The 25,782-nt window shown below is 42.5% G+C and overlaps 1 protein-coding gene across 1 annotated transcript in view; it reads right to left on the reverse strand.

Moving 5' to 3' along the window:
- Positions 1 to 7,538: 7,538 nt before the first annotated feature.
- Positions 7,539 to 25,782, reverse strand: part of fgf11a (fibroblast growth factor 11a) — a 63,460-nt gene continuing 45,216 nt past the window's right edge. The window contains exons 5-6 of the mRNA XM_058626209.1: positions 9,418 to 9,616; positions 7,539 to 7,710 (exon numbers count right to left, since the gene is read on the reverse strand). Of these exons, the coding sequence (XP_058482192.1) occupies positions 7,568 to 7,710; positions 9,418 to 9,616 (342 nt within the window). The 3' untranslated portion in view covers positions 7,539 to 7,567. The remainder of the gene's footprint in view (positions 7,711 to 9,417; positions 9,617 to 25,782) is intronic.

Below are 25,782 nucleotides of genomic sequence, written 5' to 3' on the forward strand. Positions count from 1 at the left end.
TCCCCTCGACTCATCTCTTTATGTTTGTGCGCTCTCGCTCACACACACTTGGACATCCGTGCCACTGTTATTTATGATCCACCATCACTGCCAATTGGCCTGTTGCCAATTTAATTACCATAGAAGCTAACTATTAAAAGCTATAGCAGCCAGTGTCAAGTCACACATCAAAATGTTGAGGAGGGAGTGGATGAAGCTGCCGCTGGCACTGACTCAAATCCAGTGATGTCTTCCCAAGCAACTGTTATAGATTACTGTTTAATATCAGAGGTAGGTCATCAACTTAAATTAGATTGATTGTGTACACAGGTAAGTTCCTCAGTTTACTTTCGACCTCAATTACATTTCAATTAATCTGTGTGATGACTTTGTTTATTCCCCTAATTACCTCTCTGAGATAAACTCTGAGTTCACAGATTAGGAGTCTGCCCATTAAAGTGTCTTTAAGTTTAATTCAAACTAAAGTAAAGATGTCTTAATAGAACTTTCAAGTCAATTTTTTTTTTTTAAGTTTTGTCAACTTATTGGAGCGTTCACTCTTTAACGGAACTGCCTGTATCGGTTGATATGAGATTTTAGCATTAATTAAAACATTAAACTACTATTAAATCCATTAAGCCTTATGTCCATGTACCTTAAAGATCGTAACCTCCCTGTCTGTTTCTTGTATGTGAAGATTTAAGAAAAAAACCCTTAAGAAAGTTTATTTATTAGAGCCTGTTATAGTTGGTTCACTGATGATCCAGCGTCAATTCTTCAGTAGTACTTGCTTGAGTTAACTACTGTAGATGGCTATGACCTGGATAACTGAGAACCCTTAAAGCTCAACATCGGTCTTTTCTTATTTTTTATTTTAGTAAATCTGTACTAAATGTTAGGACGCAGAGAACGAGATCAGGTTGACGTAATGTAAAGTTGACAGACTCATGAACTAGAAGAATAGTTACCGTGTATCAAGACCAGCCACCGTTTATGGATTTGTCAGGACTTAGGATGGTTAACTGAAATCTGACTGTAGGATGTAGGGAATCATATTTGCAGTAATCCATCCTGGATCCTGGATTAAGAATCGGAGCGCAAAACTCCAAATGTTGCCGTTTGTTTCACACCGCGGTGAACTATATCTGCAATGTACAAAATGACAGTCTGTCATTGGAACAAAATCGAAAAGCCCCCAATAAAACTCTCAGGAGACCAGTGGTACAATCATACAAATATATTAGTTTGATTTATTCAATTATATTCAATAATACGTCTCTGTTGACTTTGTGTAAGTTATTAAATAAATACAGATCATATTGCAAATGCAGAGACAATAATTTGGGATAATACAGTGTTTGGGCGTGGGGGATAAGGGGTTAAAGAGTAAATATTGGGTAATGACTGTTTCGTTGAAGGAGTCCAGTAAATGATTGGCTCATGCATGCTTGTAACTCCGCCCACCTATGATCCTCTGACCCAGCCCCGGGAGCTTCTCCAACAATCCACAAACAAAGGTTTAAATGGCGTTTCGTTGCGGTGTCGTTCCACCTTGCCAACAGCAGGGGGAGTTATTGCACCCCAACCACATTTGCATGTATATATATTTATATATATATTTATATATAGATATATTTTTAATTTTTTTGCCCCATTTGAATACAAAAATAGTGTCATTGTGGCTTTGATAGCTGGAAGACTGAAGCACTCTTAGTATTTGGAAGACCAGGAGGACAAGGACGATTATGGTGATTTTCTTAAAATCTTCAATAACTTGGATCGTCCATGCAGTACAAAGAAAACAAAAGTAAAAAAATCAAGTCCTTCAATGATTGATCACAGGTTCATATAACCACACACAGGTAGAAGATGCGTTTGTGTGTGTTTTAAGGGAGAGACAGGCGACGAATGAGCAGTCCACATGCTGCAGGTGAGCCAATTTAAATCTCTTAAAGAGATCAGAGGTCAGTCGGTTGGTCAATCGGTCTTTGATTGACAGGTGAGTCTTTTGGAGGGGGGGGGACCAGGAGGAAGACGTTTGAGGCCCATCTGTCCTGCTGCACTCTGCGATCCGTTCTTTTTGTTCGATATCCCACATCACGTGACAGGAAACATAGACACCGATATGCATTTGAATATCAAAATGAACACATCAAATCAACAGACGCACATGACGAGACTTCTAGGGATTCATAAAAGGTCCATTTCAATGAATACCGATAATTAGATTTCCCAACAACAAGTCACGGTACTTCCACCAAATACACAATCCATACCTTCTTAAATTAAGTACACTTGAAAAAGAAAAGAAAAATAAGTACAGTTTTTAGCATAGTTTACAGTGTAAAGTCACCAATAAAACACAGATGGTGCATTAGCTTGCAAGGGGTGAAGTCCCTCCGTGATGCGTTCGTAAAGGTCACCCCAGTTAGCCACATCTGTGCTGGCTTGGTGCAGGGTGATGTGTGCAATGCAGATGTGTCCAGGCATCGTGGATGTGCCTTTAAAACTACGGCCGGATTTTTCATCTATGAAGTCGCTGCCGAACACAGCATTTGACATTCATAGAATTAAAAAAAAAAAAACATCAACGTTTTTTTTTGTGAAGCAGCTTAGGAGAGAGAAGAATGAAAGAGAGGGAGAGAATCCGTCCGAGGACGGCGTCACTCTTTTGTCAGAGCACGTGAGCTTTTCTCTTTTCCTCCCTCTCTTTTTTTGTGTTTTCTGCTGCATTGCAGATGTGGTGAAGGGACTCCACCTCAAAGTAACACTTGCACACACATACACACACACACACACACACACGCGCTCTCAAAAACAGCAAATGGAGCTCCATAAAGGGGAAAGTGGAAAAAAAAAAAAACAAACATTTAAATAAAAGCTCTAAACTTACAGTTGATTTCTGTATCAATAATATTCCTCCACACTCTCCCAGATAATGTGGCTGCACCTTGTTAATGGAGTTTATTGCTTTCTGCACAAGGACTCGTCCTCATTGATTTGGCCTCTGATTTATGCTCTGTTTTCGCACTCCCTTCCTCTCCCTTTCTCCCTATTCTTCATCCCATCTCATCTTGGATACACGTAATGGACGTAGACTGACATTCAGTCACAGTTACATGGCGATTACAAAGCCAGCGAGTGCAGTTGGTTTGTGTGATTTATTGACACACACACACACACACACACACACAGACACACACATGCACATACATACGCCCCCCAGGTTAAAGGGATTTTGCAAAAAATAAAAAAAAATGAAATGTTGGAGAGGAAGTGGAACTTCAAAGAGACATGAGTTAGCTTCCCTACGGTATGTGACATAAACCTCTCACTCTCGCTTTCTCTCCTTCCCCGGGTCCTTCACCACCCGGCATGACCCTCGCTGCAGTTATAATTTGCTCAGTAAGCAAGGGAGGGGGGGGGGCTAACTTGGGAGAAATGGTCAGGGAAGGGGAGTCCCTGGGGGATAGGAGTGTGTTGTGAGGATGGAAGGATGTGATAAGGATGCAGCTAAATCAGACATACATCATACTTTGCTCTTTGATACACACACAGTCACACCTGCCTCATATTCCCTCATAGACGCTTGAGAAACGGTGACGCCAACTTCTCCACAGGGCCCGATGTTTAACATTTCGAGGCGAATCCAGAGACATTTATCAGTAAAAGCAGTAAACTGCAGCCGCGGTGACAGTGGAAGGTTTTTCGCTAATCAAACATGAGCGCGGACAGACGGCCACGGAGACAAATGGCAAACTTTACATCCTGTAATTCACACACACACACAGTTATTTGTAGTGGAGCCTGAAGGCTGGAGAGCAGACAGGCTGAGTTCACACTTCACATCGTCAACAAAACACACATGCTTGTGCGTGTGTGTGTGTGTGTGTGTGTGTGTGTGTGCCAGATCATTGGAACTATACACAGTAAAAGACTTTCTACGTTCTGGAACCAAAATCAATCACTCTGCAAACAGATTGATGAACACATTCATCACGCTGCTTCTTCTTAAATCTACAAAACTCTCTTAAAAACAAGAAGAACCGAGAATAGCGGGCAGCGATGACTTGAACTGATCCCCTGGAATCGCACGAGAAGTGAAAAGAGCATGCGATGGCTTTGTATTTTATAAAATCATGGCTCTTGTTTCTTCAAAGATACTGAAAAATAATTACAACTCGGTATTTGAGGCAGGTTATAAGACGACTATGATTGAATGTGTTGTTTTTTTTTTTGCATCTCTGCAGGCATAATATGCATTAAAAAAAAAAATCCAGCCACGGTTGTGGTTTCATCAACACTTGCAGAGAGTCAATACCAGAGGTTTAGATATATTTTTTTTAACTTTTCTTTCATTCGTTCTCTGCCTCACCAATGCTCACTTGAATGCACCTTTACATCCTTTATTCAACCACGCCTTATCTTACATCTATCTTATCTTACCTCTAGTCCCCCCTCTCCGCCTCCTTTATGCATGAAGCACTGATCACAGTCGGAGTCTCCAATATGAAAATCATTGAAATAAAAGCACACACACCTTTTTTTTATATATATATATATATATATAATCTCTACTCAACATTCACTATCTTAGCCCTTGACTCTCCTTAAACACGTTGAGTGACTTAAATCTTTAAAAAGAAACAACAACAAATACAACGCGGACATGAGGGAAATATTGCAACACAGATATCTAAAGCCCTTTAAAATATACAGTCGTCTGCATATACGGCATCAGTCCACTTTATTCTCCTCCAGCAGGGACATTGAATTAAACATTTATGTAATTACTCTGCGAGTAATAGTCAAACATTGTGTTCTGGGTAGAGCGATCCATGGGGGGGAGTGACTGGGCAAACACACACCGTCCTGAAGGTCTATTTAACAGCTTAATTAAGGCCTTTGGTGTGAGCGCCAGGTTTAAACACTGACTTGTTATGAGCGGTTCTGTAACACAATGGGAGTAAATCTCGGGCGGTTTGCAATTCACTCAAACTGCAAGTTGCTTTTCTACATTTTTATCTCAAGTACACCCCCCCTCCCTCCCCCTCTCCGTCCTCCGTGATCGCTCTACACCGCCTTCTCCGTCTCCCTCCGATAATTTGTTTCTCCTCGGGGGAATAAGAGGTAAAGTTTGTTTCATCATCTCAGGTAGCAGATTACTTTGCGGCCCACAAGCTCGCCTCCTCCATCCTGCCCTGGTTATCAGCTATGATTATTTACAACCACAGGTTACAGGGGTGTGGGGGAGATTATGCACGGGAGGAAATGTGTGTGTTCCCATTACCATAATTCCATCCTAAATCTCTTTTTTGCTCTGCTCATCATCCCAAATTTACCCCCTTTAAAATGCTTTTTTTGTCCTCCCTGTTTTGTGCATTCTGTTCCCTCGCTCCAAACCTCCTTTGATCATCAATCTGGCCGCGCTGACACACGGGACTCCCTCACTTCCAACAATACATAAACATTAGGCAGAAACAATTACCCTGCCTGGCATATTGCACCATGAAAGTTTGATATGAAAAACGATTGCTTTCCCCGCTGAATGGAGAGAACAAATGGAAACATGCACAACGGGGACGGCGGAGGTTGAAGTGTGAAATATTAACTTTCAGATTTTCTGCTTGTTTTTGTCAACAGGAGGAGTAAAAAAAGAGAGAAAATATGATCAAACTAAAATATGAATGTTGCCCTCATGGGTGTTTTCACGTCAACCTTGTTTGAACTAAAAAAAAAAAAGAAAAACCTTAGGTTTGAATGGACCGTAAGAGTTGATCTCAGCCTCAGGATTAAAATGATATTAAAGCCCAAGGTTAGTAAGGAATACAAATACACCCATAATGTGTGTCTTTATAGAGCATTAAAGCATTAGAAAGCAAATTATTGCGGCGCATCAAGGTGTTGCAGCACTGATTATGCAGAATGAGAGTTGCATAATGTGTTCAAAATAAATCATAAAAATAAAGCTTGAAAGAAAATGGTTCTTGCGATTGTTTTTTTTTTTTTACAAAGTTTTGTCATGTTTTTCAAATTCCTCTCTCGTGATCTGACAGGGCCATTTTGTCGAATAAAGATCTGCGACCTTTTTTTTATTTAATAGAATTCATTAAAAAGTAGTTGCTACAAATTTGGGAAAAGGGGGAAAAACACAGCTGAATCATAAATAATTGCTGATTTTTTTACTAATTTGGGGGAACACATTGAGACGATTTACAATTTTGTACACGAATGGCTGCTTCTTTTTTTTTCAAAGATTCTTTTTGTTTTGTTGACACAGCTGCTTCACAACCGTTCTTAAATCATTTTTGAATGTTTTGCAGCTGGCTGGCTAATCTGAGGTCACAAGCACAACACGTAAGGGTTATTTATTTATTTTTTTTTTTTTTTAAGCTGGCATGCCGATGTTTTGGAGCATCACAGGCAGCAGATCTATTTCAAAATATGGATTTGGAAAAGAGGGAGAGCAAAGCAACTATCGCGTTGCATCAGCCTTTCAGCGAGGAAAGAGGAACAAATTCAACGTGTGTGAAGTGCCTCGTTAAAAAAGGAGAGATTGCGTGATTATAAGACGGCGTGCGGAATATTCGGAGCCGTCAGTCTGCAGAATCTGTGCACACGTGTGACTTTGAATATGAAACAAGCGCACAGTGGGACCGCATACACACCATGTGGGCTTCAGGCGTTTGTGGGATACTTAAAAAACCACCATGTTGTGTGTGCATGTACATTTGCAGGTGTGCATTGCAACTTATTGTGTCAAGTTGCGTTGATTTGCGTAAGTATGTGTTAACAGAGGATTGGGGTGGGGGGGGGGGGTTCGTTGTTCTGCCGAGTGGAAAATTGAGTCCATGTCCCAAACTAAGTCGTGCCAAAGGTGAACACACATACACTCACAAACACACACACACACACACACACTCGCACACAGGGTATCCAGGTCGACTCACAAAGTCGCTGACACACACACAGAAGACGTGAACCGGGCAGATGGCTGCAGAACAAAAGTCTGCGAGGGTCTCTGCATTACAGGCTAACGTTAGCATGGAGACCCACGGGGAGGTAAGAACACGACCCGTTTTTGAAATGATGCGCCGCAGCTTGGACCGCTGTTGCCGGGACCACTGCGACGTCACATGGATATTTGGTTGACAGGAGGAGGGATGTCGCTGAACACACCTGTGGGCTTTTTCCTCGCGGAGAGTTCAACACTCTGAGGGTGACATGCGTTTACAGTGTGGAGTTATTGCTTTTACATCCCAGGCTTGGATAATCACAGAGGTTACTATAATAAGAAGGTGGAGGGCTGGTGTGTGGATGGGCATCTGTGAAGGTTAAAAAAAAAAAAAAAAAAAAAAAGAGGGCTTCCCATTGGTCAGCTCCACTCTGCCCAGATCTGCTCCTATGTTCTTCAGCTTCACACCAGCACATTGTGGTACTGCAGAGTTCTCTGGGAGTCAGTGTTGCAGGCATCAGGAGGGTTGGGAGGGGGGTCGGTTCTTGCACTAACAACCCAATTCAAGTTTTAGCTGGTGCCATGTGTCGTCACCCCCCCCCCCCCCCCCCCCACCTCCTATGTCTCTGAGCGCTAGGAGGTTGAAGTTTTGGTTTTGGATTGAGGGTCCTTCTTGCCATTGTGATGCACGGGTGTGTCACTGGAGGTCTTGGGCGTTTTCCTTGGAGGGCTCTGCTCGGCAACATCGTGTAGAGAGGGCTCCCTGTACATGGCCACTGAGGAGGGAGAGGTTTACACTGAGTTAAATACGGCCATTATTATAGAATTTAGAAGTGGTTTTATGGATTTCAGTCGAACAAAACTAAAAACAACTTGAAACAGATGTAAACTCAGGTAAACGAAGCATAACAATAATACTGTTGACACGTTTATCTGTCATTTAAGTTGGTTTTAAATAGACAGTGAAACTGCGTGATCAAAAACTGTAAAAGGAAAAAGGTGTCTTTACACCAGATTGCAGCTTCCAAACAAGGCCGGAGAGCTGCTATAACACGTTTATGAAGAGCACACTAAATATAAAACATAATGCAGTAAACTTAAGCATGACAATATGACGGGTTGTGGTTAAGGTTAGGTTATTATTATGCTTTGGAGAGGTTTTTTTTTAAAGGTTCTGTCTGCCTGAAGTTGAATTAATCACCGATTTATTGCACCAGCTGCTGTGCGAGGCTAAGTGTATTCATTGTGTGCGGACCTTCATTCTCATCATGTCTGCTTTGTGACGCTCTGTTCTTTTTAATTACATATGAAGACAATTTTATCCATTATTAATGAACGCTCTGACACTGGAGGTGCACCTCGGTGTCGTTTTTAATCTTTCTCTCTGATTAATGGGAGTGAGACTGAGCAAGGCAGTTGTTTATTTAGAACTGATAGTGTGTTTATGCGCAGGCTGCAAAGTGCCCTCATGCTCCCAAACTTCAATTAACTCACTAAGCTTTTGTAGCATGACTGATCTTTTTTTTTGAAGTGTTAGGTGTAAAAAAAAAAAAACAGAACTAAATATGTATTGTTAAAATGAATTGATATTCCATTAAGTAATCACATTATTTTCTCCAACCCCAGTAAACACTAAGATCAAAAGGTAATGTCAATAAATAAAACACAAGTGGAAGGATATCATTTTCAGTATAAGTTTAAGTGTTTGCCCCAAATAAACACGTTTATGTAATGTAATGCAGTGTCATGTAAATGTCAGTTTACAAATTGTAAACTCTTTTTAGGATGATCTGAAACAACTATTCTATAAAACAACTGATGTTTCTATATATATGTATATATATATAAATATATATGTATATACATATATATCTATATGTATATTTATATATATATATCTATATATATATAGATATATATATACATATTGTTTCACAAACAAACAAAGTGTGTGACACCTGAACCACAAATTCATGAACAGACGCTTGTACGTAAACCCTGTGTGGATTGCTGTTACCATGCAAATACTGCGAGTCAACGGTACATGACACTTTAATTATAAACCAAGAGACCAGCGTGACCTCCGAAGTTAAATTGCACACTTTACGTGGGTTTGTACCAAAAAGTTGATATTTTTTTCCACGGGGCCTCTCACAAAATGACCTATTACAGTAAATGCATAATAATCAACAGTAGCAGATGCTTGAGTGTTGTGCTCGAGTTGTTTTCAAGAAAAGTATAATGAGTATCAGCTGCTCTGTTTCCACTAAGTGGTACTTTGGCAATTAGCTCGCCAAAGAGTGGCTGATTCGAACCCTTGTGTTGTGACCATGGTAATAATAGAGAGGATCCTGCATTTTGAGTTGTTTCGTCTGTGCATGAGGAGAAGATGAGCTTGGTTTGAGAAAAGGCTCCCGGATGCACAGACCAACACCACTGTTTCTCTGTGTTTGGTAGCTGCTGAGACAGGAACTGTGTTGTACCTTCAATGAGTTTGGGCAGGAAGTGAGCAGCTCCCTTGGTTTTCTTGACGCGGTTCCCCTTCATGACCTGTCCGTCCCGGTTGATGCCGATGTACCACGCCCGCCCGGACTGGGTCTGCCTGTACAGGATGGACGAGTAGGTCACGTAGTAGTTCTCAAAGACGCACTCCTTGAACTTACACTCCGGCGTGAAGTGCTCCTGAAACACACACACACACACAAAAGAAAACGGCACCCACATCAGGACGGAGCAGTACAGTAAGACCTTTATGTTATTTGTCCTTTTATTCATTTATTTATTTATATATATATTTACTCTTCACTTTCTATAGGGCTCAGCTGGGAATGGCAGGGAATGGGCCCCACATTTCATTGTGACAGGGTTACAAGAGCAGCTGTGGCACAAAGTGCACACACACACACACACCAATTTACCATATGGACAGAGTTGTTCCTGAGTTGGGACGCCATAACTCAGCTGGTTTAGTTTACCTGTAACGAACAACAATCAACCGGAATCCTTCACCTTCTCCATAGTTTAACGACCTCGCTGTTGGCCTTCAGCTCGTGCAAACATACTCTCAGACACACACACACTCACACACACATAGGTCCGCATTAGACAATATGTCAACATCAGGACACTCCACCCGTGCCCCCCCCCCCCCCCCCCCCCCCCATCTCTCTCTCGTTACAGCGCTCACATATTCCCTCTCTATCTCATATTCTGCCTCTCCTCCACTTCATTCCCTCCATCCCTCCGTCATTTGGTAACCTTGTCAAGGAACAAACCAATTTGCAGGATTGATTTGGAGCCTTGATATGACAGGTGAGCAGAAAAGGCCTGAATAAGGAGTTTGCTTTCTCTTTCCCTCCTCCTCCTCCTCCTCCTCTTTCCTCCAACTCCTCACCTTCTATCTCTTTTCTCCCCCCATCTGCCACCACAGCCACGGGTCCTTTACATCTGCCTATATCCATTGTACCGCACATAAACAAGCTAATTACATTGACCGCATCACACCGTTCTTTAATTACACATCCATTCACTTAGGCAGCCATTCATTTCCTTGCTCACCTATTACTTTGCTCTAATATCACGGGGGGGAAATCCAAAGGTCTGGATCGTCTTGGACGGTGTAATCAGATTGCTCTCATCGACTGTGTTTGCACTGCAGTCTGCTTTGGTCTCATCTTTTCTTTCTCTCTTTCTCTCTTTCTCTCTTTCTCTCCAAGTGTGTGTTCAGACTGAATAGAAAGTCTTGTAAAGCCTGATCACCAGGTATCGCTACCCCAGACAGCCATGCTTGAAGTTCCTCCATTGCTTAATTACATAAATTAAACTGTGTCTAACCATCTGAGAAGTGTGTGTGTGTGGAGGCCGTACCATTACCAATCCACGGACCACCTTGTGCAAATGGAGGCTTTTTGATTAAGTGGTATAAATCTGATTTTTTTTGTGTCAGAGAACAAGACAACAGTTACATAAACTATCATTTTGTTGTTTAGGTATAGCCAGTGTATACCATATTTTGGAGATGAACACATTTCACTGGAAAAATATGGTGTATTTTGTTATTATATACCAGAACATGCATTTCCACCAATAATCATAAACAAACAAATCCTGTAAGACACACCTTTAATATTTCATACCATCTGATTTATTGTAATGTTGCTACACCGACTCAATCCCCAACAGCAACACAGGAACACTTGCGTGCAGCTTGCGTGCATGCATTAGTATGCTCACCTCTTCACACAGCACTGCACAGAAACAGGATCATGTGCTTGTTTGTGTTGTGCTCGGGATGTGAGGGACTTATACTTTTCCTTCCATCAGAAATGATCACAAAACGAAACGCTGTTTTTGGCCTGACGCCACTTTGCAGTCACAGAGGCACAGTCAGCATCGCTGCTTTATAGGCCGACGCAGTGTGAAGCACTCGTCTGTGCATGCACATAATTCCCCCCCCCCCCCGAGCAGACGCACAGGAAAGGAAACACATGCACATGTTCTGATGTCACTCTGACCACTGACTCTCAAGCCGCTCACTCGTGTGTTGAGCCTCCAGCTAATGAAGACAATAAAAGTCACCGGTCGGCTGAGTCAAATCGCCCTCACTCCCTTCATCCGAAAGACCAACAGCTCTTCATAACCAGACATGCAGTTCCTTTTGTGTTCAGCAGGGGCTGCTACAAACACACCGGCAGTCATCAGCCTCACTGTCACTGCTGCTGCTGCTCCAAAATGAACTTGTATCCACTCACAAATCCATAAAACTCAGCTTTACCTAGAGGATCGTGTTGATCATGTTGAAAGTGTTCGTGTCCAACAGCCACTAATGCAGACAATGACTTATTTCAGTACTGCGGGATCATGGGAGCTGTTGTTTTGTTCGTTTCTCGGATCGGAACCAAATATAATATGGACAAAAAGACACTAAAAACAACAACAACAGAAGAAAAACTCACTAATCAAAGCATATAAGACCAGAAATCATTTAACAATAATGTAGTTCAGAAAATAAGAGTAGTACGCTCGCATTACACTGTTTGATTAACTCTTAGGTTACTAACTGTAAACCTCCTGTTTACAGTTAAAGCAAGCTACAGTGTGTGTGTGTGTGTGTGTGTGTGTGTGTGTGTGTACATCCACTCATGCATGTCTGCTGTTGTGACAGAGAGACATGACAGATCCCTCTTATATCAGTGGGAGGCCACTGGGCACCAGATGACACACACTCACACACACACACACACACACACACACACACCAACAGTGACTGATGGAGTGGCTGTCTCCCTCATCAGTCACAGACAGAAGAAGAGCACGAGGGGTGGAAGGAAAAAGAAGGATTGGCGGGGGGGGAAAGAGAGGACAAAATGAAACGAGGGATAGAAAAAATGGGGGCAAATATAAAGCAGAGGAAGCCTTTGGGACGGTACAGCGGGATTACATGTCCCACAATGACACGCGCTCACGCCGTCGTCTCATTTTCCATCCATTGACACCTAAAGACATTATTCAACTTCTCTCACAGGGACATGGCCGTCATTAACCACTGAGCCTCCCATGCACTCAGCTGGGGGGATTGAGTCTATGTAAGACCTCTTTGAAAAGTCAATAGGCATTAGGGCAGTAAAAAAAACGGGATTAGACCTTGATTGGACGAGCGACGCGGCAACGCAACCGAGTGTGAAGAACTTAGAGCGACTTACAAGTTGCGATTGGGCAACTAAAGGTTAATCCAGGGGGCTTCGAATCCAGAGACACTTATCGACCACGTCCCAGAGGACAAATGTATTTCATAGTGTTGTTAGGTCACCTGTGTGTGTGTGTGTGTGTATGACGGTTGTGCTGGATTCTCGTAAATGATTCGCAGCATTTCCACGTGTCAGCGTCGACACCTGATCATTACAGAGGGTCACGTGACTTCAGTCAAGTTTAATTCAAGAGTAAGAATGAAGTGGAAAAGAGGGACTGCAGTAATCTTGTAGTGTAGTATTTAAAGTGAGGGGGAACTCTGGGTAAACTTAGACAAACCTGTTGTGTTTTGCAGTTCATAAACACATCAAACCTTTTATTACATATCAATAATACATATTCATATTTATACCATTTATAAGTACAGAGTAGCAGAGTGGACATTGAAAAAACATTACACTGGTAACTCCAACGTTCTACTTTTATCGCACAACACGCACACATTCCGTCCGTGAAACCGCTCCCACCTGACAACTCAGGCAGGTAGGAACCAAAAACATAGGGGATGTAAATAAAACATAAATTCACATTAAAATAATCACCCTTACTATTTATGTACACATATAGATCAGTTTACTAGTCAAGATATAAGCTATTTCATATGTTCTATAATATGCAATGCACAGAACTATTACATTTAAAAGCCTATAAGAAGATATAATAAACTTAATTTGTAAATGTGTGCAACTGAAAAAGGGCATCATACATTATTCTAAATACAAAGCGATACATACCGTAACCAAGGTCACACTGCCATAGTCCGTCAATTTTAGAACCCCTGCTCAAAAAGCATCCATCTTGCCTTTCATATGACGGTGCCACATCATTACAAGACATGAATAATTGAATTATTTATAATAACAGGGTTACAGGCTGCCATCTGTCAGGTTTTTAGCTGCAGGTCTGACCTGTGTTCACCTGACAACACAGTGATTTAAGCAGGTAGTCCATCGATGCGGCTTTAAACAATAAAGTATTTAATGAAATCGTTCATCTAAATCGCCACGGTGCTAATAAGAGTGTACACGGGCGTTTGCCTGTTTTATGACGGCAGGAGTTGAAGTGCGAAAACTCCACATCAGTCCGTCCGTCTGTCACATCACAACGTCAGCTCCTCCTCACTCTCTTCTCCCGCTTCTGTCTCTTCACAGTCTAATAAAACAGAAACTGTCATAAAAACATCCTGCAGGGGGAAACATTTAAGGGGATTGCCGGGGTTATAAAAATATATTGGACTCATCATGAATCCAGAAATGTTTTCTTTCTCCCGAAAAGCCATCATCTGGGCAAGATGTAGCTTGAGTTTGTGACACTTAATAATGAGCACAAGCGGAGAATTCTTATGAGTGTCGCCTTCTGCCCCAATAAAGCTGTGCTCTAAGTTGAAATCAGAACGTCAAAACAACAACGGGGAGGTTTTTATTTACCTGAAGGTGCACAGAACAAGGTGAGCCTGACAAAACGGTGTTTACCACAGGAGCTGATTACGATCTGTGCAAATGAGCAAGAAAACAACTTTAATTGAGGACAAACAGCTGAGGAAGCATCACAGGAGCTTGCAAAAATAATTATCTAAAGAAAGGAGTGATTATCATTGACGACGTGTTGTCCCACTGGCATTCTCTGCAGTGTTATCATCAGCGATGAAAATCCAGCGTCTAAGCCATCACTCAGCGTTCCGGTGTAGTGCCGAGAAACGACTGCACGAAAACTCCGGATTGGTTGGGGTTACATTCTTTGTCTTTTCGACCGTCAAGTGAAAAGAAGCAATCGCTGTCATTCAGGCAACTTTCTCAAACCCCACATTAGAGCGTGAGCAGTAAATTGTCTTCTCAGTCTCTGAGGAGAGCAGGATGGTTTGTGGTTTGTGTTACAGCCGGTAAGCAGTGTTGTTAGAAATGTTTTTCCACGTCACATTCACTGTCGCTCTGTGTCAGACTGAGTGACAAAGCCACAGAGAAAACTCGGGATTGAAAGTTTTTGAGGTATTTCACCAAGACGAACCGTCACGGTCTCACATTAAAACAAAATGATCTTTACAGCGCTTATAAAAACACTTTTTGCACACCCAAGAATTTAGTATTTATTAACTCTTCCTTTCCTGCATTACTGGTACAGTGCGTTACCACAACCTTTACGCTAATCACACAGAAGGGAGAGAGGATTTCTATTCCGCCACCAGATCTTGAGGTTCTTGATTCAAAAGCAGAGAGCAAGAACCAAAACAACAAGCTGAAAGTGCAACGTGTAACGCTGAGAGGAGAAAAGTGATCATGTCTTTGACCATAAGTTCATCAACAGTGACTCTCAAACACCGCCTGCATGTCACAAACCCTCGTTACGGTCAAAACATTGATTGCAGCATGTTAAAATTATACTCAGGGGAAAATAAATGTGACACTGCGATAGAGGAACGGCTTCCACACGAACTTTAATCTGTTCTCAAGGTCAGAAGCTGTTTTAGTTTAATACCTCACAGAGAGTGTCCTCTTACTCATCGAGAAAACGATTTTAAATGATACAACTATCACCACAATGCCCTGACTTAACTTAACTCATCTCATCATTTCTGTCTTTCTCCCAGTCCTCAAAAAGTCTGTTAAAGTTGTGTGGCACCGCCAAAATGTCCTCACAAAGATAGGTTTGCTCGACAATTGGTCAACAAAGCCTATGTACTAAAGACATGTACACACACACACACACACACACACTCCTGATTTCCAGGCCTTTGAAGACCTTGCATTGATTTACATTAATTTCCTGCACCTTAATCTATCCCTAACCTCATCCTTAACACGCACGTATTTACCTTAGACATGTAACCATCTATGTCATGTCAATGCTTAAATTTAAATCTAAATGTATTATCTGGAACACACACACACACATGTGTAAACACACCTTCATGTTGTCTGGCTGCACAAGAGGATGAGTAAACAAGATTTAGGCATGAAATAAACCTCTGACACAGATGCACACGGACAAATGAGAGGAGATGAAACCCACACACACACACACACACACACGGTGTAATGAGAACAGCTGGAGAGAGTCCAAAGGGGAAGAAGCAAAGGGGGAGGGACGGTTGTTCTCTGCTTCTCACCTTGACTCTGTCAGACCCTCGCTGTGCATTTGGGGATTTTCCAAAGGGAGCCAGAGATAACCTTTGTCACCTCTACACTACCTCCTTCATCTCCCCTCTTTTCTCCTCTTTCATCTCCTGGTTTTGTTCACCGTGTTCTCTCTCCTCCATCTCTTATATTTCTTCTCATTTCCTTCCAAAAGGGAATGTGGCTGCTTTTGTTGCTGCACAAGAGGACGTGCGGGCAAACCTCTGTCTTTCTCTCCTAGTGTGTGTGAGTGTGTGTGTGTGAGAAAGTGATAGGAGGATTTAAGTGTGTGTGAAAGACTCAGGAAGGATAGCAGAGGTAAGGAAACAAGACTGCTGACTCAAACAAAAAGAGACAAGCAGTTTCTGATTTAGTGGGTGGATGAGGAAGGTCAGGGGACAGGAGATGGAGGAAAGAGGATGTGTGCGTGTGTGTGTGTGTGTGTGTGTGTGGGTTGAGGTGGCTGACTAATTGCCAGTTTGGCACCTATCAGGTGTGTCTGGGTGTGTTGGTTTGGAAGTGGCACAATGCAATACCACATGTCTATGCTGTGAATTATTGACTTGCAAGCCAATAATAGCGGTGAAATCCCCGATAACAACGGCGGAAAATTGTTCACTTTCAGTCCTAATGCAACAACAGACAAAGTTAATGCCGAGCAAATGAATGTATAGCGGAGAATTAAGCAGAGAAAGATTTCCCAAAGGAGCTGGCGGCGACGAAAGCACAACTAAATGAATGGCAGACTCCCCATTAATCCCAGAAACAGTCAAGTGAATGCTAATGTCGCTTTGTGTCGTCAGGGAGGCGCTGTTTGTCAAATGTTCTGGTTTGAATTTTAACATCTTAATGTTTGACACTTTCAGCTTAGTATTGCAGTGGCCCAAAAAAAAAAAAAGAATCTTACTGTTAAAATATTCCTAAATTTTCCATGATAAACACGTGAGGAAATAATTGACAAACAGTTCTATTTTGGAACAAAAGTCATGGAACCAAAACCTGGTCAAGATTAAGATTTAAATTCGTATTGAGAAGGTGTAGCTCTGGTTTGCACGGCTTATTTATTCATGGTATTTTGTTCACCCTCCGTCTTTCACATGATGCAAGGACTTTAATTTGGGGCAAAAAAAAAAAAAACCAAAACAATTAACAAGCCGTCCTCATTGTTCCACTTACTGAGTGACCTATAAAAAAACTCACTTTGCAGTGTTTCGCTAAATATACAAATGAGTTTAACTTACTTTGTGATAACAACACACACAGAGAAGAAGAAGAATCATTGTAGTAAACTGATAGAGCTGCATGTGTGTGTGTGTGTGTGTGTGTGTGTGACACACCTCCTCCTCATTATTCCCTTGTTGGCTTCACCTCTGCACCTACCTTGACTCCTCCCTCTGTATTCTCCACCAACTGCCCACAAATCTGAATCAAACACACCGACCGAGAACCAGAGCACTCACTTGTGATCAGCTATAAACAGTATTAATTCTGTCTCAGTGATTTAAGGTGAAACAAATGGGTTTTGGAGGTTTTGGTGTAAATCTCGGGGTGAAGGAGAAGGTTGACGGTTGCCAGGTCTGTGCTGCATGTGGCTGTGGCTGTGGCTGTGCTTGCGAGTGGCTCGGCAGAGGTTAATGGTAAGGGGAAATTCCTTGTCGTGGCTCTATTGTCTCGTGCACTGGGACCCACTTACCTGTGGGCACCTCCTGAAAATTGCTTTCCGATAAAAATAGCGCTCAGCCGTGGACCTGGCCCACTTTATCAGTCGTGTGTTCTGGAAAAGCCTCCGGGTAGAGAGATGGACGGTAGTGGTGAGGGAGGCAGGAGGAGTGGGGATTGGGTTTGGGGGGGGGTGCAGGGGTAGTGTTGTAAAATTTAGTTTAGGCACACACACACACACACACACACACACACACACACACAATGAAGCTGTGGACACACTCTCCACATCCACACAAACACACACACATGTTCAGCCAGGTATAAACAATCTGACAGAGGCAGGCAGACATAATTGGGCCGACACCCAGGACCGGTTCTGGCTAAAATCTCTGCTGTTAACAGGGGAAAGTTGAGCAAAGTAAAACTTTACTCTGCTGGATGACTTTGTGGATTTGCTGTGGGAGGAGAAACCCACACAGCTCCACTATGGTGACCCACTACTGGCAATCACTGATGGGGAGGAAAGGAGGCAAAAATATGAATATTCACATGCAGTTTTAGGGGATGGAACCAAAAGCTGCCGCACGTGTCATTTCTTAGTTACAGTAATGTTAAGAGTTTGCATATTTAATCAACCGTGTTGCACAAATTGGTTTACAATGAGTCCAACGGAATAGTAGGTCATACTATACTAAATCACTAGCTAATGTTTCCCTACTGGTGCATTTTTAAGGAAAACTAGGTATACAGTTTTCTTTGTGTAGTGAGGAGTGGGGGGGGGGGGGGGGGGGGATCAACACAAAACCAGATTTCTTTTTCAGGTTTTGATCTTATCTTATCTTGGACATGTTTTGGTTGCTTAGAAAACTTTTACTTTGAAGCCTTGAGATTGACAAATCTGAAATTCACAGACATCACCTGCAACCAGGCCTCAACTGTCAATCACATTGCGTCCAGTCATATGTGTGGTAGCCTACTTTATCTTGTTGTACTCTAAATGGGAGCATCAGAGAGACACAAAACTAGTAATTAAAACCATTATCTACTCCTATCTCCTATCTCCTACTCTATCTTTACCCCCTGGTGGCTATTGAATGAAATGTTACCTCCTGGTTAGACTCGCCGTGGAAAAACTGGAAGACAACATCAACTCTTCTGATCCAGTCTATGGATTGGAACAGACCGGAGTGGGTGCATTGTTCTGAGCGGAGTTAACGAGCTTGCTGACAGTTAGCATGCACTTTCCAGCCTTGTTAGCCGGGAAAGCTTTTTTCCTCTTTAGCGAACCTCTATTAAATGATGCAATGTACACTCCCAAGAACACACCGCTAAGGGCAGTAACTGTCACAGTGCAGAGGAAAAAAAAGAAAGAAGGAAACTCAGAGTTAATAGCATTTCCTGGCTGGCTGTCGCAGTAAACTTCGCCAATGTGGTTCACCAATGACCTGTGAGTTTTCGCTTCATCACCAAGCATGGAGAACTAGGTTTCTGTGATGACTGTGCTTCTCTCTGCTGTCCTATACCTTTTTATTTGCTTTCCCTTGTTTGTTCCCTCCCCTCCCCTGCCTGTCCTCCTCTAAGCACTCCACTGGGGACTCCTTTAGAGAGGCACCAGCTGCTAAATAGGGAACACCTCTGCTCACATGACCAACTTGTGTGAGATGGGAAAGACGGAAGGAAGCAGGGAGAGCGAGGGAGATAGAGAGCGGGTATAGATGTGGGACATCGGGGGGGCGAAGGAGGGGGGACATGAGGGAGGATTTCACGTCCACCTAAAACTGACGCAACACAATAGCCTTGCTGCATTTTGCAACGACTTACAGCCGCCTCAATAAGCTGAGAGGGCAGAGGCCTGTTCTGCATTCTGATGAGTTCTGACAATCCACAACCTCCCTCACAAGAAGACCAAAGCATACACAAAGACATTTGCATGACAACTCAAAAGGGACCGAGTATAAATAGAAGACACACAAGTACACAAGCTTTTTACTCCAAATGAGTTCCTGTGATGTGATGCAGTCCTTTATAACTTTAATGCGGTGGCATTCTGCTGCCATGTCTAACAAAACCAGTTAATTGGGATGGATGGTCTTTGGTGATACAGAAAGTTACCACATTTATCATCATGCTGCGTTTGTGTAACAGGGAGCGGGTCCTTTCTCCGGGGAGACAGGCAGGGAGGAAGTGTGTTAAAGGGAGTGTGTGTGTTTGTGTGCATTAAGTTTATTGGTTTTCCAGCAGTGCCATCGTGAAGACTTTAGTTTGCAGGATCAGTGCAGGGCCGAGAAAATACTGTATTGTACCATTTACTTGTGAGAGCATCAGTGTTTAATGATGATACACAAACCTGAAACCTATACTGTTCTGTTCTCAATCTCATTCTGAGACATTGTGTATCTGTTTCCGCCTTTTGATTGATTGGCTGCAACTGACACGATGAGAGCAGTGAGAGTGAACCAACAGTTGCGCATCATTTGGGAGTAACAGTTAGGAAATAGATTAAGTTAATGAGTAGACCCGTGGTGGGGCCTATTTTTGTAGCGGCACAACAAACAGCACTCCAACGATTTCTAACATGCCAAGCGACGGAGTGCACTCTCAGATGAGGTATAGCACAGAGAAAGGAGTTTGTGGAAAATCATAAAAAAAAGCAGAATGATTCTTGTCAACATACACATTTATTGTTTGAAACGGGAAGTAACTGTGCTTTAGACTGAATGTGAGTTTGCAATAAATTAAGCGTTTATTCATCAATTAGTTAAATCCCTGCAGCCACCTGAAAATACAGTGTGACTGTAATTTAAGAAGTGCTGTGTCAGAGTGCACTGTCATTACACACAGTTTTACCACGTCCAAACCCTTATTTATTAGATTAGATTGCTTTACCATGAGACCTCATTTGGCACAACCACCATCAGCGGATTCTCCGTTTAAAGTATAAGATAAATACAATATACCTACAACAATAAACAACAAGAAAACAACTGTTCTAAATATGTAAAACGTACTGGCTCATTATGAATTGGTCATCTGAGATGTTGGAGTACATGAGATCCTTAATCCTGTACATCCTTCTTTTCAGCACGAGTAGCATTTCACATTTTAATGAAATGAAAATGCATTATGTCGCGAACGATGTGTCACATTTTATGGTATGATGTGACCATCATTGACGTGGGATGCAGGGCGAAATAAAACTGAAGTGTCACGGTATTGATGTGCTCCTATAAACCCAGCGCTGTGTGTTCGGATTATGCCACTTTTACACCGTCCAGACAGCAATTTCATTTCCTTGAGAAGCCTCTCCCCATTGGCTGAGCTGTTGTCATCATACATCACTGTGATTGGCAGTACTGTTCCACAGCAATGAGACAAGTGATTTGACTTTATTCATCCCCACACCCTGTGATTTATAGTCCACCTCGGGCAGCATTGACTTCATGCCGCTGCATCTACATGAAGAACCACCAGCAGATGTCCGCGCAGATTTGTGGAAGACGGGCGACTTTCTGCCCGATGTTCCACTTTTAGAATACTGCATAAAGAGTCATTCGGATGCAGAAAGAAACAGGTAGAGCCCTGGGTTGTCCCTGTTACTGCAGCCTGCAGTGGGATCAGCACCTTGGAGAGCTCCGCCTCAAACAATCCTGTACATTTAGCAGATGAAGCGTTGTTTTTGTTTAGCCAGTGCAATTGAGCAGTATCTTAACAGACTGATTTGTATTAAAACTGTAGTGTATTAACATTTAAATATCAACAAATGTATGGAGGCAACAATTGCTGCAGGCAGGTTGTATGAATATCCAGTCCTGCAGCAGTTTGACAGGATATATACTGTATTTCTTGTCTCCACCCGCCCCTGCACTGCTCCCGTATACACACAAACACGCCCTCAATCAGGTCTGATAGTATTGCCTGACAGAGCCTGTTTTCAGACTCAACATGCATGATATCTGTCCACAAAGACCAAACAGAGGCAACATAACGAGATGACACACTGCAGCTTTAACTGTTAGAATATACTGCACGACAGTTGTCTGCAGCACAAAACACAATCTTTACACAAATAGTTTTTTTTTAATTATTATTTAGTGCTATTTTCTCCTCACTATTATATTTTAGGACTACATGCTTGTTTAGCAAGAAGGGACTTTATAATCAAACATTTCTATATCGCAATACAAAGACCGACAGATAAAACATTTACATTTTATTCTTCAAATTAATCACCTACATTTTAGTCACTGTAAGCAACCTTCTGTGAACATACATATACATATATATATATATAAAAAAAATATTGGTTAGTGGGGCTTGGAGTATACGTTGACTTCATTTCTGCGCTGTAATTATTAGTCGCTGTGCAGTTCCCATGTCTTCTCCGTTCTCACACTTGTGACTGTGTCAGTTTTGCTGAGCCAGCCTGAGCACGGGACACATTAAATAACATCACTTTATTGGTATCAAGGGAGCCGCTTAAATGAAGTCACAATTCAAAGGCACGTTCAAAACAAGCAGAAAATCTTAAACACCGCTGAGTTTTCCCTTCATTAGTGTCGGCTCATGAGGGAGAGTGCAAACGCAAGAGGGAGGAGAGAAAGGCTTGAGTCTGAGGAGGCAGAGGACACAAAAGGAGCAGAGGGGTAGAGGACAGAGCTAGGACAAGGACAGCAGATAAGGGACACATCAAGACAGGGATATATATTCTGAATAAAAGAGGTTCACGGGGTGACAGAAAGCAAGGGCGGAGGGAGGCAGCGATGGCGGAGGGGGAGAGGAAAAAGACAAACCGCGAGAGAGGCCCGGCAGACACAAATGGCTGGACAGGGAGCGAGACGGACTGACGGACAAGTAAAAGCTGCAAAAGTGAGACGAAGGGAGGGAGAGAAAGATGAGCATGACGGCGGTTGTTGCTCCCGGCGGAGACGTTATGTTCAGTATGAGTCTGAGTCTGTCAGGCCATCTTTCTCTCCTTCTTTCCCCCTCCAATCCCCTTCTCTTCTTCCTCCTCTCACGATAGTGAAAACAAATCAGCCCTGTTTGTTATTACTAATAAGATGCCAGGCCCGACCTGTCAATCAAACTGTCCGTCCCTCAAGGATTATGAGGGAGCTGTGGCCTTGAATACAGATTCAGATATGGTGGTTATACACCGGTAACATTTACATTATTTGAACTCAAGGTCAAGAATGTTTCGTCCGTTTAATCTTGTTTTGTTTTAAATGTACCATCATTTGAACCTTGAAGGTAAATACATGTGAACGGGAGCCACAGTAACAAGACAACTCCATGCCTCCAATACTCTGTCTGTTAAAAAAGTGCAGCAGACTGTCTGAGGTAATTACCACAACGTCCAGCAGAGGGCGTTGTGAGTGCAGCTTGGCCTCCTGGTTTGTTTTGCTGCGAAAATGCAGGACACAGGCAGCCTAAACTGTCCTCCTTTGTGGACAATCATGACACTGTGTAAGTATTTTTAGTTCTACAGTGTAGAGTAACAAACAAATCTGCAGGCTCAACATGAGCGAGGCAGCTGAGGCGGCATCGCAGGCGAGCAGCACAACCTCACGTGACTAATCCTTAGAGTGATAATACGTAATGTCATCATGTTTGCGTGTGGGCGTGCAAATTATCCAAATATTTTTGGATGGAATAGCGAAGTGTCACGGAATATTCGTTCAATCTTGATTTTTTTTTTTGGGGGGGGGGAGTGACGGCCCTAATCTATATCCTGCACATTTTTATGTAAATGTGCTCCACAGTGACTCACTCCCCGGTTCTCCTTCTCACCTCTATTATCATGTTGTTTTATCCTCACTAAACAAGAGGCTCATGTAAGGACAAAAGGACATTCGCTCCATCATTTAGCCTGTCACTCCCACTCCCTTTTTATTCATCCAGTCCACAGCAACTGACAAATGCACCAAACAGGTTGAAGGAAGGTTTTTTGTACATTTAGCCTTGTTTCCTTATCTCTTTCAAAGCCCCCAAAGGTGACTGTTTGTTTATTTTCTCTTCATCTGAAAACAGCTGCTTTTTCTGGTGTTGTTAGGATGTGTCTGGAGGTTTAAATGTGTCGCCTGGTTAAACACAACCTCAGAGGTCAGTTTGGGGATCAATTATTCATGCAGGGAAAACACCACACTGCCTATTACAGGATATTCATTTTTTTGTTTTTGTTAAAGAATGACATTTTAAGTGATATTTAAAAAAAAAAAAAACCACAAACCTTGAGGATGTAAAGCTTACAACTACATCTTGAGCCAGCGACAGGGCCTGTTTTGTGTGTCTCTATCACATCTGCGGCCTGGACCAAAAATTTGCTGGGATGTTCCCACTGCTGCCACCATCAGCATGTTCACATGTGTTATTTTGTCAATTGTTTGGAATCAGATTTACTTAAATGACTTAAATGACTCGGCGTAAATGACGTTACACAGACTGACGTTAAGTTGTTAAGTTGTTAAGTTGAAGTTTAATAAATGAATAAAATGTCCCCGTGCACTTCAAATGCTTTCTCAGAACTGCGACACAAAATATTTAATGTGCCTACGGTTAGTGGAAAAATATCCCTAAATGATGATTGACGGTCGACCAACTTAGATCATGGTCGTCTATGAGCCATTATTTCAAACGTCATCTGAAATATAAATCTTTAAATGAAGCGTAGACAAATCAAACAACTGAGTTTCCCCATATCCCACAGTTCCACTGCACAATCTTCGTAAATGACACAAAATATTAACTGAACTTCCTGTGTGAATGTTTCCATAAAGTTCCTGCTAAAATTGCCCATATACTCTTCAGGGAATGAAGACCCTGAAGGCAACGGGCACAAAACACGCCTTCCTCCATTTCTGTTCTCAGTCGTCTTCTCACTTACGTTGTACGTAACTACAGCAGCACGGGTAATTTGAATTAAATGGGTTAAAAAAAAAAGTGCTTCTCTTCTTCTCTTTCCTCCCTCATTTTTCATCACAGAGGGATTTTCTCAACCGGGTCTCTTCCTCTCCTCTCTTCTCTCCCTGTGGTTATTTCCCTAAGTGAAAATGGGTCACCTTTCTTCTGTCAGGAGAATGCCTAGGAAAGTATAACCTCTAAATCTCTCTCTGTGTGTGTGTGTATGTGCTTCCAAGGTTTTTACTGTCTAGGGGGTTTCCAAGCCCCGGAAAAGTTATGTTCAAGGACCATTTTCTGGGGCTCATTACAGGACAAGTTTAGTTTGTTGAGGCTGCATTCACTGTGAGGTTAGCGTTAGGTTAAAATATGGACTGCGGCTGTGTTTGAACATTTGTTTTCTGTATAGTTTGGTTTCACCTCGTTTCCATTTCTTCTTTTTTTATTTTATTTAACCAGATAAAAACCCATTTAGATCGAAATCTCTTTTCCAAGGGGGACCTGCATGGCCAAGAGGTTTTAAGAGGAGGGTTACTAACTATCATCTTGAGTAAAACACGAGTTTAACAATGAGCAAAGTTAGCTTGACATTTAAAGTGCAGGAGTTGAAGTTACAGTAATCATTTAAAAACAGAGGCACTGTTTAAAGGATTCTCGAAAAAAGGCTCAATAACTTCAAACAGAGAAGATAAAGATAAAACCTTGAGATTATCATGGACAGGATCTCATGGTGCACCAGAGTCACCTCTCTGCCTTTTGTAGACGACGTGGTTCCTTTGAGTTCATCCCACTACGACCTATCTGTAATCAAATGACTTTGTTCCTGAATGTTAAAAGTGCAGGCATTATCAGTTATGTCGTAGATAAGATCACTCAGGCGAGGTGGTTGCAAAGCCAGAAAGGGAAGCTTTAGATTTCCATACACTGTGAAACAACTCTCAAACCCAAAACAGTTAGATGTTGAAGTGAGTTAAGTGAGTATTGTCTATAAGATCTGTCCTGGGTATGACGCTAAACTGCATCCAGGCGGAGTGGGGAGGTTGTGACCTTCAAATCTCCAACGGCAGTTGTCATGCAACTGGCAGATGCGAGTCTTCCGGCAGCTCGCTGCAAGCACCCCAACCAGAACTGGCACATCTCCATCCCGAATGGTCCCGCTGGAGAAGGCGGGTGCCCAAAGTGAGTGGGTCTCAGGCTACTAGGCGACTAGGCTATTCGTGCCAGAACCAACGAGCCTCAACACAAATGTCCCCGACTCTTCCGCTCTGTCCTGGGCTTGAACAGCCACATCAGACACCGTCACCCCCTGAACAGCAACAATTGAGGCTGAGTAAGTCCTCTCGGCCTTGGTTTAGTTCAGTTTCACTGCAGAATATGCTTGAAAGGCAACGTGCCGTATCTTCGCAAACTGGACACCGAGATTAACTTTCCCAT

The sequence above is a fragment of the Solea solea genome, chromosome 3, assembly GCF_958295425.1.
Source record: "Solea solea chromosome 3, fSolSol10.1, whole genome shotgun sequence".
NCBI lineage: Eukaryota > Metazoa > Chordata > Actinopteri > Pleuronectiformes > Soleidae > Solea > Solea solea.